Source organism: Aulonocara sp. 'chitande type north' Nkhata Bay, linkage group LG9, assembly GCF_057382095.1.
Source record: "Aulonocara sp. 'chitande type north' Nkhata Bay isolate Kocher_YH1m ecotype deep benthic linkage group LG9, A_spYH_male_GT1.1, whole genome shotgun sequence".
NCBI lineage: Eukaryota > Metazoa > Chordata > Actinopteri > Cichliformes > Cichlidae > Aulonocara > Aulonocara sp. 'chitande type north' Nkhata Bay.
This window is the reverse complement of record NC_141352.1, coordinates 7,868,856-7,888,054: the sequence shown is the minus strand read 5'-3', so window position 1 is coordinate 7,888,054 and position 19,199 is coordinate 7,868,856. Positions and strand designations below refer to the sequence as shown.

Here is a 19,199-nt window from a genome sequence, read left to right as displayed (position 1 = left end):
GAAGAAACAAATTAGTATAACTCAATGAAATCCAGTCTGATCAGTACCAGACTTTACAGGCATGATGTCAGACCCGCCCTGAACAGATTGATGTGCCCATTGTCGGAAATACGGACAGCGCCACCTAGTGGCAACAGGAAATGTCATGGCTTTAACTTTGTTGTACTGATTTTCACAGGTTGATCGTGGCCACCTCAAAAGCGGTGAATATCACCATCAGTCCCTCGTGATGCTTCAGTGCAAAAATTGTGACTTTAAACTGAACGGCGCACCCTGGTGGCAACGCGGTTCATCATGAAAGATGAAGTGGCTTTTGAGGGGCTTGGAAAGTTTATAGAGGCTTGAAATTTGGCACACACCTCCAAATGGATGAAGGCATTGTTGTTATGTAACCATTTTCCTTGAATAGCGCAAAATGGCTCCACAGCGCCCCCTACAATATTTCAAAACATCAGCCCCTGCTCTGTGTTTCATCTATGAGTCTGACACTTGGTAAGCTTGTGTAAGATATCAAGATGTACAAAAAAGTCTCTTGGAGCAATATCCCAAATCCAACAGGAAGTCAGCCATTTTAAAATTAATGTGTAATTTTGATGACATTTTCCCCCCTTTTCAGGCCTCATACTTTGACGAACTCCTCCAAGGGATTTCATCATATTGAAGCATTCTTCAGTGTGTAGAATCTAAAGACCTTTGTGATGTTAAATTGCGAAGCTTTTTCCGTTCAGGGAAACGGGGTGGTCATGGCGGCACGTAGAGTTTCAATCACTCGCAAAAAGCAGTAATCTGCTGTCACTAAAAAACACAATGTCCAATCTCTCCCAAAGGTCGCAGGTGTGATGAGACTCGAGCTTGGAAATGTTTGTTATGCTATTTGTCAATAATGGTTAGAGCGCCACCTAGTGGCATGACTATAATCCTGGTTGAATAAGATGAAATGTTAGCTGGTGATTAAAAGCATGAAATCCATCAATGTGACATCACATCGGACGTGCCGGTTTGAGGTGTTGGCAGTGGCTCGACGTGCCGGGGGTGCGAGGGCCCTCATAACGCTGCTTGCAGCTTTAATTATAATTGACATTCCAGCATATCATCACGACATCAACACCCCACAGTGTCACATCACATGCACATACACAGGTCATAAAATGATTCAAAAGTTTTATTTAAAAGCAAGTTCATAAACAGCTCTAAGGTGCAATAAACATATTTTGCTTTGAGAAACATTTTATAAGGTCATGATGGTGTGATCTTTCTTTGGTATTTTGTAGCGTGTTGTTTCAAACACTGACCTGAACATCTGACAAAAATCATCAGTGTCCTGTAGAGTTAGAACAGTATGACTGTAGAGTTACTGTAGAGTTACTGTAGTGTTACTATAGAGTTCTGTAGAGTTACTGTAGTGTTACTGTAGAGTTCTGTAATGTTACTGTAGAGTTACTATAGAATTATGTAGAGTTACTGTAGAGTTACTGTAGTGTTACTGTAGAGTTACTGTAGTCTTACTATAGAGTTCTGTAGAGTTACTGTAGAGTTACTGTAGTGTTACTGTAGTGTTACTGTAGAATTCTGTAGAGTTACTGAATTGTTACTGTAGAGTTCTGTAATGTTACTGTAGAGTTACTATAGAATTATGTAGAGTTACTGTAGAGTTACTGTAGTGTTACTATAGAGTTACTGTAGTCTTACTATAGAGTTATGTAGAGTTACTGTAGAGTTCTGTAGAGTTACTGTAGTGTTACTGTAGAATTCTGTAGAGTTACTGAATTGTTACTGTAGAGTTCTGTAGAGTAACTGTAGTGTTACTGTAGAATTCTGTAGAGTTACTGTAGAGTTACTGTAGTCTTACTATAGAGTTCTGTAGAGTTACTGTAGAGTTACTGTAGAATTCTGTAGAGTTACTGTAGTGTTACTGTAGAGTTCTGTAATGTTACTGTAGAGTTACTATAGAATTATGTAGAGTTACTGTAGAGTTACTGTAGTGTTACTGTAGAGTTACTGTAGTCTTACTATAGAGTTCTGTAGAGTTACTGTAGAGTTACTGTAGTGTTACTGTAGTGTTACTGTAGAATTCTGTAGAATTCTGTAGAGTTACTGAATTGTTACTGTAGAGTTCTGTAATGTTACTGTAGAGTTACTATAGAATTATGTAGAGTTACTGTAGAGTTACTGTAGTGTTACTGTAGAGTTACTGTAGTCTTACTATAGAGTTCTGTAGAGTTACTGTAGAGTTCTGTAGAGTTACTGTAGAGTTACTGTAGTCTTACTATAGAGTTCTGTAGAGTTCTGTAGAGTTACTGTAGTGTTACTGTAGTGTTACTGTAGAATTCTGTAGAGTTACTGAATTGTTACTGTAGAGTTCTGTAATGTTACTGTAGAGTTACTGTAGTGTTACTGTAGAGTTACTGTAGTGTTACTATAGAGTTCTGTAGAGTTCTGTAGAGTTACTGTAGTGTTACTGTAGAATTCTGTAGAGTTACTGTAGAGTTCTGTAGAGTTACTGTAGTGTTACTGTAGTGTTACTGTAGAATTCTGTAGAGTTACTGAATTGTTACTGTAGAGTTCTGTAATGTTACTGTAGAGTTACTGTAGTGTTACTGTAGAGTTACTGTAGTGTTACTATAGAGTTCTGTAGAGTTCTGTAGAGTTACTGTAGAGTTACTGTAGTGTTACTGTAGAATTCTGTAGAGTTACTGAATTGTTACTGTAGAGTTCTGTAATGTTACTGTAGAGTTACTGTAGTGTTACTGTAGAGTTACTGTAGTGTTACTATAGAGTTATGTAGAGTTACTGTAGAGTTCTGTAGAGTTACTGTAGTGTTACTGTAGTGTTACTGTAGAGTTCTGTAGAGTTACTGTAGAGTCATAAAACACAAAGATGTTAGAAGAATCAGCTTCATATTTGTGTAAAAACACTCCGTATACAGAAATTGTTCATAAATCATTAAAAAATACATTTAAAAATGGAAATATGAACTTATCTTCAGCTGAAATCTAAATGTTTAATGATCAGTCCTTTAAAATCAAAACTAGTGATCAGGTAAAAATGATCAGTTTTTGTCTTTTCCTTTCTCTTGTTAATTATTTTTCTTTCGGCCAATCACAAGACTTCATTCTGAACCACTGCTTTTGACTCCAGCAGGGTTTCTATAACTTCATTGCTGTACGATAAGACGTCTCGCAGCACCTCTACGGTGTGCTGGCCAATCAGAGGAGGGGGTGTCGGGCCGCTTGGAGAGAAGCTGCTGAAACGAACCGCCGGACCTGAAGACAAACAAACAAAAAGAGACAGCGAATCAGAGCCGCGTGCTGTCGGAAAGGAAATGCAGATTCAATCCCACTCATTCAGTTTTTCTCATCTTTGCATTCCTTCTCTTGTTTGTCCACTGCTTTCCATGTTTCACCTGTTTGTGTTCGTGTTCCTGGTCTCACTCACACTTTGGAGAACAATTTCCTGATTTTCATCACATTTGTGGTTGCATAAAGTTCCAGCTGTTTTCAGTGGGTAACAGGTCATAAACACTAATGTAGTGTAGTGTAATTCATGGTGTGGCCAGACAATGTAAAGCTGATTATGGTGGGAGAACTAAAGTAAAATGCCCACATAGTGAAATCCCTGCAGCTGATGTGTTTACAAAAACAACTAAGCCAATTAATAATAAATCTAAAGTATATGAAGTTACTGAAATGTGTGTGTGTGTGTGTGTGTGTGTGTGTGTGTGTGTGTGTGTGTGTGTGTTTGGGACAGAGACTGGGTCAGTGTGAGACTTTAGTTTGTTAACTGGTAATTATGTGACAGTGCAATCAGCTCATTTACACAGTAACATGAAATTAATGCAGCCAGTTACTTTCTCTGGCAAGTAATTAAGTCATCTACACCATTACTTTTAAGGGAAGTAACTTGTAATATGTAACAGATTACTTCTTCGCTGGTTTGTGGCGATACAGTCCATGAAATAATCACATACAATCTTTCTTTTCTTTTCGTGCTTGAGGTCATGAATATGTCAGCGCTGCATTTCACAGGACAAATTTCCTGAGGTGTGTTTCTAGTAAAGAGAGCATCACCATGGCAACCAGGAAAACAAAGATGGAAAAAAGACATGGCAGCCATTTTTCTCAACCCAACTAGCACATCGTCATGACAAAGCGACACATTTGTACCTGCTTTTATATTTAAAGTGAATACAAACTCTGAAACACACACACAGCTTTTTGCTGTTTAACGAGCACATGTGAGGCTGCACTGATGAACTGTTGTGTTCAGAGACACCAAATAATGTTGCGGAGCGTGAATCAAAATACAAATTGTTTTCTGGTAAAACAAGACAAGGTCGTGATTATCTCACCAACTGCCATGAGACTGGGTTGACTTGTTTGGTCGCCATCTTTGGTTTAATGACATGAGAGAATTTAACCCTCAGTCTTGGCCTGCAGGCACTCTGCAGTGAAACAACAGCCCATTCTCAACAATGACAGTCACACAAATACACTCAGACTCACTCAAATCCTCCTGCTAATCAAATTGTGTTTGAAACAAAGATGGAACACAGTCAGCTGTTTTCACTTATTACACACACACACACACACACACACACACACACACACACACACACACACACACACACACACACACACACACACACACACACACAGATAAAACTCTAATCTCAGCAGAGCAGCCTGAATGGTCTGACATACACTGAAATCTCCCATAATGCCCTGCAATCCAACCAGAAACTGTCAAAATAAAAGGTTAACCTGAGAAATTCTCAAAAATACAACATTCATTTATCAGCCGTGTCATTTCCTGTTCTTTCTGAGGCGCAGGTTAAACTTCCTGAGGAAACACCGGGGCTGATGGGAACTGTGGCACTGTGGGATCAATGACAATGATCGATAGGTTTTACAGGCTGCATTTAATCCTGGATGAAGTTTTTTCTAACGCTCCTTCCTGTTTACATCCTGCCTGCTGCTGTAGTTTATGATGCGTTCAAAGAAACGTCGTATTTTTAAAATGTATTTATTTCTAATGTGAAGCCCCTCCCCTTCCTGCTGAGGGTTTCCTCCTCTTGTTAATAAACTAATAACTGACATCACATCCTGCCTTATCTCTGGGATCTGTGCCCAAGACCTCGCGACATGTTTTTCCAAACTGGGTTTAAAAGTGAACATCCAGCACGTTCATGGATGCAGTGCAGGAGGACATGCAGAGGCTGGTGTGGCAAGAGGGCTGGGGCAGGAGGAGATGGAGGCGGATGACTTCTGAAAGGAGCAGAAAGAGGAAGAAGATCGGCTGTGTCTTCTCTAAAATCTAACTTGCATGTTATTTATGATGCTGAGCCTCGTGTGCTCTTTCCACTCTGAGCTGTGAGTGGGGATTTCTTCTCTTCGATTAAGTTACATTATCGCCTCGGTAGTTCCCACAGCACATGTGGTGTGGGATGTGGTAAACCCACAATGCTTTTCCAGGCTGTACAACCTGCATTCACTATTTCACACACACACACTCAGTGCTACAGGTCTGCACAGAGCCCAAAGGATGCTGAAGGACCTCAGTCACATCCTGTTCTCTAACCACCTGCTGCCGTACGTCACACCTCACAGCAGCTTGTCTGCTCACTGAGACACTGTGGACTCGTCCTGCACACGTCACAACTTCTCACAACCAAGATATACAGACTCGTGTGTTTATGGGTCAGTAATAAGAACTAAACCACCATGAGCCCGGAGCTCTCTGCTCTGAGCATCCCCACACTCATCTAATCAGACCCCACACTGACCCACTCCACCCAGGATGTGAACTCATTCTCGTCCTCCTCTCTGATGAGGTTATCGTTCCCTGTGGGACGTCTGTCTCATGGAGAATGTGGGAGGAGCAGAGACAGTTTAAGCCTCACAGCATGGACGCAGGCCGAAGCCATCAATCACCGATCAGTCAGAGAAACGAGCTCCTGCAGGTTTCTGATGGAGATCAATGAGCGAGAAAAGAAGGAGAAAACTACAACATGTACTCAAAGTACTACAATACGAGGAGAATGCACATTACATAAGGAGCTGAGAGCATCAGGGATGGAACTGTGGTGGAGTTTACGTCTATATGGACTGTAATGTTCTCTTTATGATCTGCTGTTGTGTACGTTTGTGTCTGTGCAGAATAACGTGTTTGTGTTGCTGTGAACCTCGGGTGTTTCACTCAAATTACAACAACAATAATCACACAATGGTTGATTAAAGCTCCGCCCCTATTGTTGTGGCCGAGCGTGTGACGCAATCACTGATTTTGGTAAAGACCACCGACAGTTACGACTCGGCGTAGGAGAACACCATCACAGAGCAGAGCAGGCATCAGTAACAAAAGAAGGAGCTGGGTGGAGGTGGGCTGCAAAGCAGCTTGCAGATGAGCAGCAAACATTAGCTATATGTGAATGAGTACACGTGTCACACTGATGCAGGTGTGTGTGTGTCTGTGTGTGTGTGTGTGTGTGTGTGTGTGTGTGTGTGTGTGTGTGTGTGTGTGTGTGTGTGTGTGTGTGTCTGTGTGTGTGTGTGTGTCACCTGGAACATCAAATTAACCATGTTCTTATAATAGGGAAGGGACCAGCAACCATCTGTGAGTCATTCTGATTTCATATAAGATTATTTTTTGAATTCAGCTTCCTGTTTCATTTCATTTCTTTCTGTTAAATTAGTTTTAAAGAAATAATGAAGGCAGGAAGTGAGCGAGGAGGAAAAGGAAACATTTCATTTTGGGAAACTCACAACAATCAGCTGTTTTTTTTAAAGAACAGCACTAATGAGCCAAACTCTCACATTGTGTGTGTGTGTGAGGCCACTCGTGCAAGATGACATAAGTGTATGTGTATCTGCCCGCGTAGTGTCATGTTTGACTGTGTGTGTGTTCAGGGTGTCAGGGCAAATAATTATGGAATAAGATTATGTAATCCTGTTATTCACTGATTGCATTCTTTTGCATTTCTGTGCTAAAACCGAAGAGGAGAAATAATCAAACCACTGAGGCAGAAAAAGATTGACAGTTTTCTTTGTGTCTGTGGTCAGTGAGGTTTGTGGTAAGAAATTATATAGAAGTATTACTTCTAATGGTGTTTATACACATTATAACGATCAGTGTTAATAAACGGTAAATATTACCTCTTTTAACTGTTTAGTTTATGTTTATCAACTAATGATGTTATAATTTGTGTTTATATAATCACATAATATAATAAGTTAACTTGTGAATTATACATGGTATCACTCTGTATCATAGTTAATAGAGATAACAACTGAAAAAGGACACAAACCAGATCCTGATCACATAGGACTTTAAAAAACAAACAAAAGGTTTTTTTTTTGTTTTTTACATTTTTAGAAACAGGTTTTTTAGAATTTGGTTGCTTGGTTACAAATGATCTTGGTATCCTTGGTTACAGATGGTCGTGGTTGCTTAGTTACAGATGTTCGTGGTTTCTTAGTTACAGATGGCTGTGGATAACGACTTGCTAGAGATGATTGTATTTGATTAGTTAGAGGTTCTCATGATTGATTACTTACAGGTGGTTCTAGTTCATTAGCTAGAGGTGGTTATATTTAATTAGTTAATTAACTACAGGTGGTCATGGTTGCTTAGTAACACGTAGTTGTGTTTGCTTAGTTACAGGTGTACCTGGTTGCTTAGTTACAGGCGGACATGGTTAATTAGTTAGAGATAGTTGTCTTTGATTAGTTAGAGGTGTTCATGCTTAATTAGTTACAGGTTGTCATGGTTGCCTAGTAACACGTAGTTGTGGTTGCTTAGTTACAGGTGGTTGTCTTTGATTAGTTAGAGGTGTTCATAGTTAATTAGTTACAGGTTGTCATGGTTGCCTAGTAACACGTAGTTGTGGTTGCTTAGTTACAGGTGTTGCTGGTTGCTTAGTTACAGGTGGTTGTGGTGGTTACTGGGACTGTCAGGGCAGGTGGGCCGTCCTCAGGTTTGTGTTTAGCGCTGCCTGCAGGTTGCATTGGCTCTAGCTTGAATAGCTTGGTTTGTGTCCTGCTTTTATTCGCTGCCTCCATCACGTTTCAGTCTGTTACTGTTTGTTCTGAGCTATTTCCTGGCTCTGAAACAGCACACGCACACACACATGAATACACACTCACAAACAGAGGAGTGCCATCAACAGGTCGGCCAATGAATGTTCTGAGCAGCACGTTTTCACGCCCAATTAACCTCCGAGGTACAGACAACACACACACCACACAAATGTGCACACACACACACACACACACACACACACTTGTGTCTGGTGTTGTTTACTAAACAGAGATGCACAAAAGAGGAAAGTGCAGAGCAAAGAAAAGGATATTGTTAGGGCTGTGAATGGGCTGACACACAAACGCACACACACACAGATTCCTCTCACGTTATGGTTTGGTGTAAATCACATGAGGGAACAGGATCACAGAGCACACGGAGGCAGTGAGACATCATGTTACATGTTAGCAGGATGTGTGTGTGCACATGTGTTGGTCATGTTGTGGGCACATAAATCTGTTTGCAGTCACACTGCGAGGACTCGGCCACAAAGTCAGGACGGTGATTTTCAGTTTAAGGTTCAGTTTGCAGGAAACACACAAACCTAAATCTCTGTGAGCATTATTCATGTGATTGTGATTGGCTGGCTGTGGCTCAGGTGGAAGAGCGGGTCACCTATTAATCGGAGGGTCAGTGGATAGATCCCTCACGAATCTGGTCCACATGCTGAGGTATCCGTGGGAAGACAATGAACGTCAGGTCATAATGCTTCCATCTGTGTGTTTAGGCACAGATTAAAGCTGTGTAACTGTGACTGGGTGAGTGAAGCATGTAGTAGAGCTCTGCTCTGTGAGTTCACTGAGCCCATCAGGTCTCCGTCTTTGCAGGAAACACAGTTTAAGTGCATCTGCAGTGAGCCGAACCTTCCTGAACATTTCTGGTTTCAATCGAAAGGTTTAAAAAGAACCTGAGGGAATCCATCACTGATATACATGTGACAAACATGTTTATCTAATGAGTACTGATTACATTATCGTCCCAGCTCACATGTATCCGCCTCTTCAGTCTGATTTCATTGGCCAAGCTTGTCTTCAGTTCCCAAACTCAATAATGATTAACATTAGCAGCACATTAGCACAGTGAGGCTGGAAGATAAACGCTAACTTGTTTCCCCTCACGTTAACTTTCATTGAGGGTCCCTGATGGGCAGCGACAAACACGTCAGGGCAGAAAAAGATGCTGAAAATGGACCAAACATCAGTCAGGAGAACACCTGACAGCATCCATCCCCAGCACGAGTACAGTCATTAACATGCTGCTGCACGTTTGGAGTCCTGGCTATGAAGCCTCATGCACCCATGCTAACCTTTGTCAGCCTCAGAGTCATTCTTTTCTAACATGTTCAAATATTTGGTGTCTGTCAAACCGCTGGGCTGTCGTTGCATCGTAGCGTTTTAAAAACAGAGCATTGAATTGAATACTGGTAATAAAAGCCCAGAGAGGCCGACAGTCATCACTCACTATTTTTAGGGGCTTGTTCAGATTAAACAGAACAAGATGCAAAGAATTAAAACACAACCACATGCTGTATGGCTGTAGAGCAGCCGGCTCGAGCCCATAGATGCGCTTCACAGGGAGAAGACCCTGATCAGGCACTGTTTTGGATTTCTGTCTTAGACTCTCCGCATTTTTCCATCTTTCCTCGTTAGCTCATTTTACTGAACCACAGCCCCCCCAGTGTGGATCTGGTCTTTGGCTGCTCGGATTCAAATACCTGCCCTGTTATTAACAGCACCCCATGATGGACGGCTCTGTTCGTGGGAAGATAATCACTCGTTCTTTCAGTATGTTTCTGGAACCATCCTGATGTTATTGAGCGGGCAGTGCTGGCTGTTTCCTCAGCTGGTGGAATGTCAGTTATGACACCAGAGGACACAGCACTGGAGACCACAGCCACACCACAATAACTCCAATGGCATGAAATGGAGCAGCAGCCTCGCTGTGTTTGAGACGTTTGCTTTGAAGGGACGTTTTCCCCCGATGTCACCACCAGCTACAAATCTGAACCAAGTGTGCCGACGGACCTGCGACTGACACCAACCCTCTGAGTCCAGGATAGGACCGTATGAGGATCCATACAAGTACTATAACACACACGCTGTGACCTGCCTCTGGTCATTATGAATGTCTTCCTGCTCGGCTGGCCAGACGCACACACACACACACACACACACACACACACACACAGGTTAGAAGACAGATTAGACAGTAAATACATTTTGGTGGACAAACAGCTTCCTCTTAGTGGAAACATGCTGAGATCCATCAAAGCAGGAGAGTCCCTGTGGACGAGTGTGTGTCTGTGTGTCAGATGAACACAATCCTGTGGTTTTAATGGGAAATATTTGTTTGTGTTCTTGGAAAATGTCATTTACCAAACTGGTGTCAAAAACTGAAGGAGAAGGGTTACAGTGAGGACAGCGTGTGTGTGTGTGCATGTTTGTGTGTGTGTGTGTGTCTGTGTGTGTGTGTGTGTGTGCGTGCGTGTGTGTGTGTGTGTGTGTGTGTGTGCGTGTGTCTGTGTGTGTGTGTGTGTGTGTGTGCGTGTGTGTGTGTGTGTGTGTGTGTGTGTGTGTGTCTGTGTGTGTGTGTGTGTGTGTGTGTGTGTGTGTGCGTGTGTGTGTGCGTGTGTGCGTGTGTGTGTGTGTGTGTCTGTGTGTGTGTGTGTGTGTGTGTGTGTGCGTGTGTGTGTGCGTGTGTGTGTGTGTGTGTGTGTCTGTGTGTGTGTGTGTGTGTGTGTGTGTGTGTGTGTGTGTCTGTGTGTGTGTGTGTGTGTGTGTGTGTGTGTGTGTGTGCGTGCTGACCGACGACAGCGATGCGTCCTGCTGTTGGATGGTTCATCTCCTGTACGAGGCGATTGTGTTTCACCTGTGAAAACAACACAGTTACAAACATCAGACACTGACCCGTGCTGTGTGCAGGAGGGGCTGCATGTCATTGTGTTTTATTGTATATGTCTCATGAGATAAATGTGGAGCAAACATTAACTCGGGGGTTAAAAAATGAAGCTGCAGTTCCCCTGACGTCCAGCAGAGGCAGCAGTGAGTCAGTCCCATAGACTCCCATGTTAAAAGTTCACAGCCTGCTTTGGTCTGTAGAGGTCATTTCCCCTTCACAGTAAAGTTCAGGTAAATTCTGACCCACTGTAAGAATCAAACGTCAACAAACGTCTGAACTTGTCAGGATCCTGGATCTGCTGACCCAGTGTCTGGAGTCACTTGTGTCTCAGGGTTTTTGTATTATGATGCATGTTCTAAGTTGTCTTTGTTGCCTCAGTTTATTCTATAGTCTTGTATCTAAGTCTCTTGTATTCTGTTTAGTTTTCTAAGTGTTTAGTAGCTGCCCTCTGTGCCTCCTTTATGTTGGTCTCTGTGTTTCCCCTAGTTAGTCCGCATCAGTGTTACATTTCCTGTTTTACTTTGAAGGTCTGTGTCCTACATGAATATATTGGGTTTGCTTCCCTTTGGTCTGGTTATGTCTGATTTCTCCCAGCTGCTGTGTGTTACTCTCTCCCTGTGGTTTCTTGAACTTAGATTTCCCAGTGTGGTTTGGTTTTGTATGAATCTTCCTTGCCAGCCAATAAAGCTGAGAGCCTGCATTTTGGGTCCAGCTTCTGCTTGCCACACAGCCCAGAACTGCAGCTTTCCTCAGAATGTTTAAAGAACATTTCTGACATCAATAATGGATCATTAATCCTTGATTAAAGTTGGAGCCAGCAGGGAGAGAATTTAGTCTTATAAAACTCATTTTTGTGGAGAAACATTTATTACCACCACATCCTGTTTCACCTGAACACATAACAGGCGTAATGTCCTGGCACTGTTGGGATTTATTACACAGCTGTTAAACACCATCATCACTTCTTTATCACACACAAGTCTTCGTGACAACCACTGACAATTATAAACAGTAATTCAATCTTAACAAACACTTACAATTAGTCTGCATTCAAAGCACAGACTGCACACACATTATTATGTCCGGACCTCTCACTCTGCTTTAATCTCAGTGAGTCTAATCTCATCCAGCTCAGAATAAATGGATTCTAACTCCTTACTGTTAGATTATTTTCTCACAGCCCCAACAGAGGACTTATTATTATTAGACATCAGAAGACATAGCATACAGATGACACCCAGCTCTATCTGTCCATGAAGCCAGATAACACACACCAATGAGTTAAACTGCAGGAATGTCTTAAAGACATAAAGACCTGGATGGCCGCTAACTTTCTGCTTCTTAATTCAGATCAAACTGAGGTTATTGTACTCGGCCCTGAAAAGCTTAGAAATATGGTATCTAACCAGATTCTTACTCTGGATGGCATTACCTTGGCCTCCAGTAACGCTGTGAGGAACCTTGGAGTCATTTTTGACCAGGACATGTCCTTCAACGCACATATTAAACAAATATGTAAGACTGCTTTCTTCCATTTGTGCAACATCTCTAAAGTTAGAAATATCCTGTCTCAGACTGACGCTGAAAAACTAGTTCATGCATTTATTACTTCCAGGCTGGACGACTGTAATTCATTATTATCAGGAAGTCTAAAAACTCCCTGAAAAGCCTGACAGGGACTAGACCTTCTCCATGATCTGAAGTCCATTTGAACAGCTCCACTGTACAAAAAACTGTCATCAAAGTTCAGGCTAAAAGGATAACGTTTACTCAAAAGTTAAAACTTGTCAAATGTGACCCACACAGGATGTTAAACTTGACTAAATCTTAAAGGCGCATACACAGACACCCCGTCGGGGCTGAAAGGTCACTGATTCTGATCCGTCGGCTGCTCCTTGCTTTGTGTTTACGTCTTCGTGCAGAAGCCGTGTTCCTGCTCTCATTTACTGTTTTAGCTGTTTGGTGGTTGTTGAAATTTTGTGAGGTTTAATCTGAGATTCTGGCGTTTGGGGCAAAATAAATTAATATTTAAAAATCGATGCAGGATTTAATCAATCGATATCACGTTATCCAAGCTAGAATCAATTTTAATCAATAAATCGATAATCAAAACCCAGCCCTAGTTTAATGACATCATGTGACCAACAACATGGCTGCCCTACTGCACACACATTTATCAACATTCAGACATCCTGTACATTTTGTTTTTGACATTGTTGTACAGGGTAGCCAACTTCTAAATGGCCACCATGGTCACCACCCATCTTGAGGAGTTTCCCCCTCACATATACTAATGTGCCACAAACAGGACTTTAGTATCACCAACCATTCCCATGTTATTACGGTGTATCCATAGAAATGGCCCACCCTGTAGATTAAAACTCAGAGTGTGAATCTGCAGAGTTTCTGTGTGAGGAGTGTTGGTGGAGGAAGGAAACCTGCAGAAACACGGTGCAGTCAGGGCGATGATGAGGTGAGGCCTCCTGTCCCTCCACCTGCATGTACAACGTGTAGAAATGTGGACACACTTCGACTGACGCATTAGGGGTTCAGCCGTGGAGAGATTAAAAAAAAGACTGAACCTGGGTGAAAGGTTAACCTTTAGCGCCCACACACCGTCTGCCTTTCTTTTTAAAGAGCACATCTCATTGATATTTCATTGTGATCAATTATGTGTACTTTCCAGTGCACCCTTAACGACCTTCATCACCTCTATGAACCGAGGCTGTTTCAGGGGCCTTGCATCCTTTCCATTAGATTTCCATGTTTCCATCAGGGTGCAGACCCTGATTTCTTCCATCGGCTTTTATTTTTTAAACTCATCTGTAATGCTGAATAAATTGGGTCTTCGTGTTTCACAGCAGAACATAGAAAACATGTAAAGTCTTTAAAATGAGAAACTGTACCATGTTAGGAAACACATGAGCTCATTTTGAGTTTGAATAAAGTTGGGACAGGAAGTAGCTGATCAGCTGTCAGCAGCTCGGTCACATGGGTCAAACTCAAAATCAGCTCATATCTGTTAAACATTTCACAGTTTCTACCTTTAATGTGTTTTTGTTGTACTGGGAATAAATATGGATTCATGTCGTCTATTTACAACTTGTCTAATAACCCTGACAGGCACTGTGCCTCGCCTCAGCCCACTGCAGAGCACATCCATCAGGTGTTACCTCGACCTGTCGCAGCAGGATGTCACACTGACACAGGCACGAAAATGGATCAGAGAAAATCCAGCGCGCAGCGGAAAGAAAGGAAAGTTTCTCAAATGAAAGTGAAAGTGAAGCTCTCGGCTGTCAGACTCTCTGTGTTGTCCCGACCTGCATTCGGGGCTCACTGACCTGGAAGTCCCGGCAGAGCAGGCAGACGAATCTTTTATCAGGGAGCTAAAAAAAGGAACAGGACAGACTGACGAACATCGGTGAATGTGGCAGAAAGTCTAAATGATTTCCCGTGGAAGAGGAAGAGGACGAGGAAGAATGTAAATGTGCTCTCAGGCCTGAGCCGTCACATCAGGAACACCAACCCTGATTTCACTGGGCTCAGCAAATCGCACCATTCATCCTTCATTTAAAATTTCACTTCATCCAAAAGAGAAATGAGAGTCTGTGTGTGTCTGTGTGGTGTTACTGTGTGACGTCACATCTGATCGGAGCCTGGGCTCTCAGATTTATTGGAGATGAATAGAAACTTCAGTAAGTGGGAGCAAAGCGTAACCTACACTGCTACAACTACAGGTCACATCTATAGCAGTGTAGGTTACTGCTATAACTACAGGTCACATCTATAGCAGTGTAGGTTACTGCTACAACAACAGGTCACATCTATAGCAGTGTAGGTTACTGCTACAACTACAGGTCACATCTATAGCAGTGTAGGTTACTGCTACAACTACAGGTCACATCTATAGCAGTGTAGGTTACTGCTACAACTACAGGTCACATCTATAGCAGTGTAGGTTACTGCTACAACTACAGGTCACATCTATAGCAGTGTAGGTTACTGCTACAACAACAGGTCACATCTATAGCAGTGTAGGTTACTGCTACAACTACAGGTCACATCTATAGCAGTGTAGGTTACTGCTACAACTACAGGTCACATCTATAGCAGTGTAGTTTACTGCTATAACTACAGGTCACATCTATAGCGGTGTAGGTTACTGCTATAACTACAGGTCACATCTATAGCAGTGTAGTTTACTGCTATAACTACAGGTCACATCTATAGCAGTGTAGGTTACTGCTATAACTACAGGTCACATCTATAGCAGTGTAGTTTACTGCTATAACTACAGGTCACATCTATAGCAGTGTAGGTTACTGCTACAACAACAGGTCACATCTATAGCAGTGTAGGTTACTGCTACAACTACAGGTCACATCTATAGCAGTGTAGGTTACTGCTACAACTACAGGTCACATCTATAGCAGTGTAGTTTACTGCTATAACTACAGGTCACATCTATAGCGGTGTAGGTTACTGCTATAACTACAGGTCACATCTATAGCAGTGTAGTTTACTGCTATAACTACAGGTCACATCTATAGCGGTGTAGGTTACTGCTATAACTACAGGTCACATCTATAGCAGTGTAGGTTACTGCTATAACTACAGGTCACATCTATAGCAGTGTAGTTTACTGCTATAACTACAGGTCACATCTATAGCAGTGTAGGTTACTGCTATAACTACAGGTCACATCTATAGCGGTGTAGGTTACTGCTATAACTACAGGTCACATCTATAGCAGTGTAGGTTACTGCTACAACTACAGGTCACATCTATAGCAGTGTAGTTTACTGCTACAACTACAGGTCACATCTATAGCAGTGTAGTTTACTGCTATAACTACAGGTCACATCTATAGCAGTGTAGTTTACTGCTATAACTACAGGTCACATCTATAGCAGTGTAGTTTACTGCTACAACTACAGGTCACATCTATAGCAGTGTAGTTTACTGCTACAACTACAGGTCACATCTATAGCAGTGTAGTTTACTGCTATAACTACAGGTCACATCTATAGCAGTGTAGTTTACTGCTACAACTACAGGTCACATCTATAGCAGTGTAGTTTACTGCTACAACTACAGGTCACATCTATAGCAGTGTAGTTTACTGCTACAACTACAGGTCACATCTATAGCAGTGTAGTTTACTGCTACAACTACAGGTCACATCTATAGCAGTGTAGTTTACTGCTACAACTACAGGTCACATCTATAGCAGTGTAGTTTACTGCTATAACTACAGGTCACATCTATAGCAGTGTAGTTTACTGCTATAACTACAGGTCACATCTATAGCAGTGTAGTTTACTGCTACAACTACAGGTCACATCTATAGCAGTGTAGTTTACTGCTACAACTACAGGTCACATCTATAGCGGTGTAGGTTACTGCTATAACTACAGGTCACATCTATAGCAGTGTAGTTTACTGCTATAACTACAGGTCACATCTATAGCAGTGTAGTTTACTGCTACAACTACAGGTCACATCTATAGCAGTGTAGTTTACTGCTATAACTACAGGTCACATCTATAGCAGTGTAGTTTACTGCTACAACTACAGGTCACATCTATAGCAGTGTAGTTTACTGCTATAACTACAGGTCACATCTATAGCAGTGTAGTTTACTGCTATAACTACAGGTCACATCTATAGCAGTGTAGTTTACTGCTACAACTACAGGTCACATCTATAGCAGTGTAGTTTACTGCTACAACTACAGGTCACATCTATAGCAGTGTAGTTTACTGCTACAACTACAGGTCACATCTATAGCAGTGTAGTTTACTGCTACAACTACAGGTCACATCTATAGCAGTGTAGTTTACTGCTATAACTACAGGTCACATCTATAGCAGTGTAGTTTACTGCTACAACTACAGGTCACATCTATGCAGTGTAGTTTACTGCTACAACTACAGGTCACATCTATGCAGTGTAGGTTACTGCTACAACTACAGGTCACATCTATGCAGTGTAGTTTACTGCTACAACTACAGGTCACATCTATAGCAGTGTAGTTTACTGCTATAACTACAGGTCACATCTATAGCAGTGTAGTTTACTGCTACAACTACAGGTCACATCTATAGCAGTGTAGGTTACTGCTACAACTACAAGTCACATCTATGCAGTGTAGGTTACTGCTATAACTACAGGTCACATCTATGTAGTGTAGGTTACTGCTACAACTACAGGTCACATCTATAGCAGTGTAGGTTACTGCTATAACTACAGGTCACATCTATAGCAGTGTAGTTTACTGCTACAACTACAGGTCACATCTATGCAGTGTAGGTTACTGCTATAACTACAGGTCACATCTATAGCAGTGTAGGTTACTGCTATAACTACAGGTCACATCTATAGCAGTGTAGGTTACTGCTATAACTACAGGTCACATCTATAGCAGTGTAGTTTACTGCTACAACTACAGGTCACATCTATAGCAGTGTAGTTTACTGCTACAACTACAGGTCACATCTATAGCAGTGTAGTTTACTGCTACAACTACAGGTCACATCTATGCAGTGTAGGTTACTGCTACAACTACAGGTCACATCTATGCAGTGTAGGTTACTGCTATAACTACAGGTCACATCTATAGCATCTATCTATAGCCTAAACTCCGCTGCAGGTCCATATATCAAACGATCACTATGGCATTACTGAGAGTTGAAAAACTGTCTAAAGTCTTTCATCTTTAATAAAATGATCAGCGTTCTGCTCTACCAGGTGTAACAATTGAGTTTAACATCCAGGCATCCATGACAACGGACATTTTTGACATTTAACGGAGTTAGAAGTTAGCAGGAAGTTAGCTTGCTAGCTTCTATCTAAATACAATATAGCATGTCCTGACTGCGGGGTTTTGGAAACAAATTAAAACGTACAGCTCTGTTATCACTTCCAACATAAATGAAGACAGAAAACTAAACAGCAGTGACGTTTGTAGGGTTACTGAAGTTTGGCTAGCTGGTATATAATGATGTGCTACGTGACCGCTAGCGACACAGCTATGTTAGCATAATATGAACAAGCTAACTTTTTTTCCACTCGATAAAAGTTAACATGAGTGTTTTCGGTGGTCAGGAACAAATGTAATCGCATGGCAGGATGCTGTAAAAGGACCAAACTTCAGCCAGGAGAACAACTGAGATAATGCAGCCACAATACGAGGTTAGTCATTCATATACTGCTGCATGGGCTGGGCTGTAGTTACATCCTAAGGTTTTAAAAACTGAGCTTAAATAAATGATTAGCGGTAATAAAAGCCGAGGGAGGTCAACAGTGATCACTGACTGTTTTAGGAGCTTTTTGAGATTAAATATAAGAAAATACATAACATTAAACATGTTAACAACACAAAAGCCATATTAAACGCAGACTACTTTAGGCCCGGAAGTAGGGCTGCTCGATTATGGCAAAAATGATAATCACGATTATTTTCACTGAAATTGAGATCAAGATTATTTGACGATATTTATTTAACCCTTTAAGACCTACTATAGAACCAAGTCCACCAGAGCTTTTTTTTTTTTTTTACATGCTGTAGTGCCATTTGTGGGAGCATTTCAAGTTGCTATACATCAATACAACTGTTATAGCCCATATTTTAATAATATGTATGCATTAAGTGCATAGTAATTACATAAATTGCAAAAAAGTGCAATAAACTACAAAAAAAATTGAAAATCGCTTTTGTTTTGTTTACATATATTTCTACTTGGAGAAATTTAAGAGGCTTATCCCTCAAAACTTTAAATACAATAAAGTTGCAAAAAATAGTTTACAACAACAGGAAATTTATTTTGATTGTCTTCATAGTTTTATTTTGGAGATACAGCAATTTTTATATACTGCAGGAAAAACAAAAAGCAATCCTATGATGCAAATTTGCAAAGAAAACAGCATGTGCATCATTTTACTGTGGGAAGTGTTACGAACAGCTGATCGGATCGGCAAAGCGTGTTTCTGGAATATTATGTTTTTGTTCCTGCAAGCGCTTTTTATGCAATTTTTGCAAAGCTATATGTGGAACGAAACCGTGACCGAGGACAAGCTGATGGCATCAGATGTAAGTACAACTCCTCCGGTTTCATATGCAAAACAAATTATTGCGCTAGCTTACACGGTTCAGGTTCTACAGGGATTTAAAAATAGTTACGCAAAACGGAGCGTGCTGCTCTGACCGGCTTTAAAGGGTTAAC

At 41.4% G+C, this 19,199-nt stretch overlaps 1 protein-coding gene across 2 annotated transcripts in view; it reads right to left on the bottom strand.

Annotated features, from left to right (window-relative positions):
- Positions 1-1,114: 1,114 nt before the first annotated feature.
- Positions 1,115-19,199, bottom strand: part of sugct (succinyl-CoA:glutarate-CoA transferase) — a 69,499-nt gene continuing 51,414 nt past the window's right edge. Inside the window, exons 13-14 of one of the 2 annotated variants that reach the window (XM_086305537.1) lie at positions 10,881-10,944; positions 1,117-3,263 (exon numbers count right to left, since the gene is read on the bottom strand). In XM_086305537.1, coding sequence (XP_086161663.1) covers positions 3,100-3,263; positions 10,881-10,944 — 228 coding nt within the window. In that variant the 3' untranslated portion in view covers positions 1,117-3,099. Of the gene's footprint in view, positions 3,264-10,880; positions 10,945-19,199 lie in introns of both variants that reach the window. The other variant, XM_086305538.1, reaches the window with a different exon arrangement.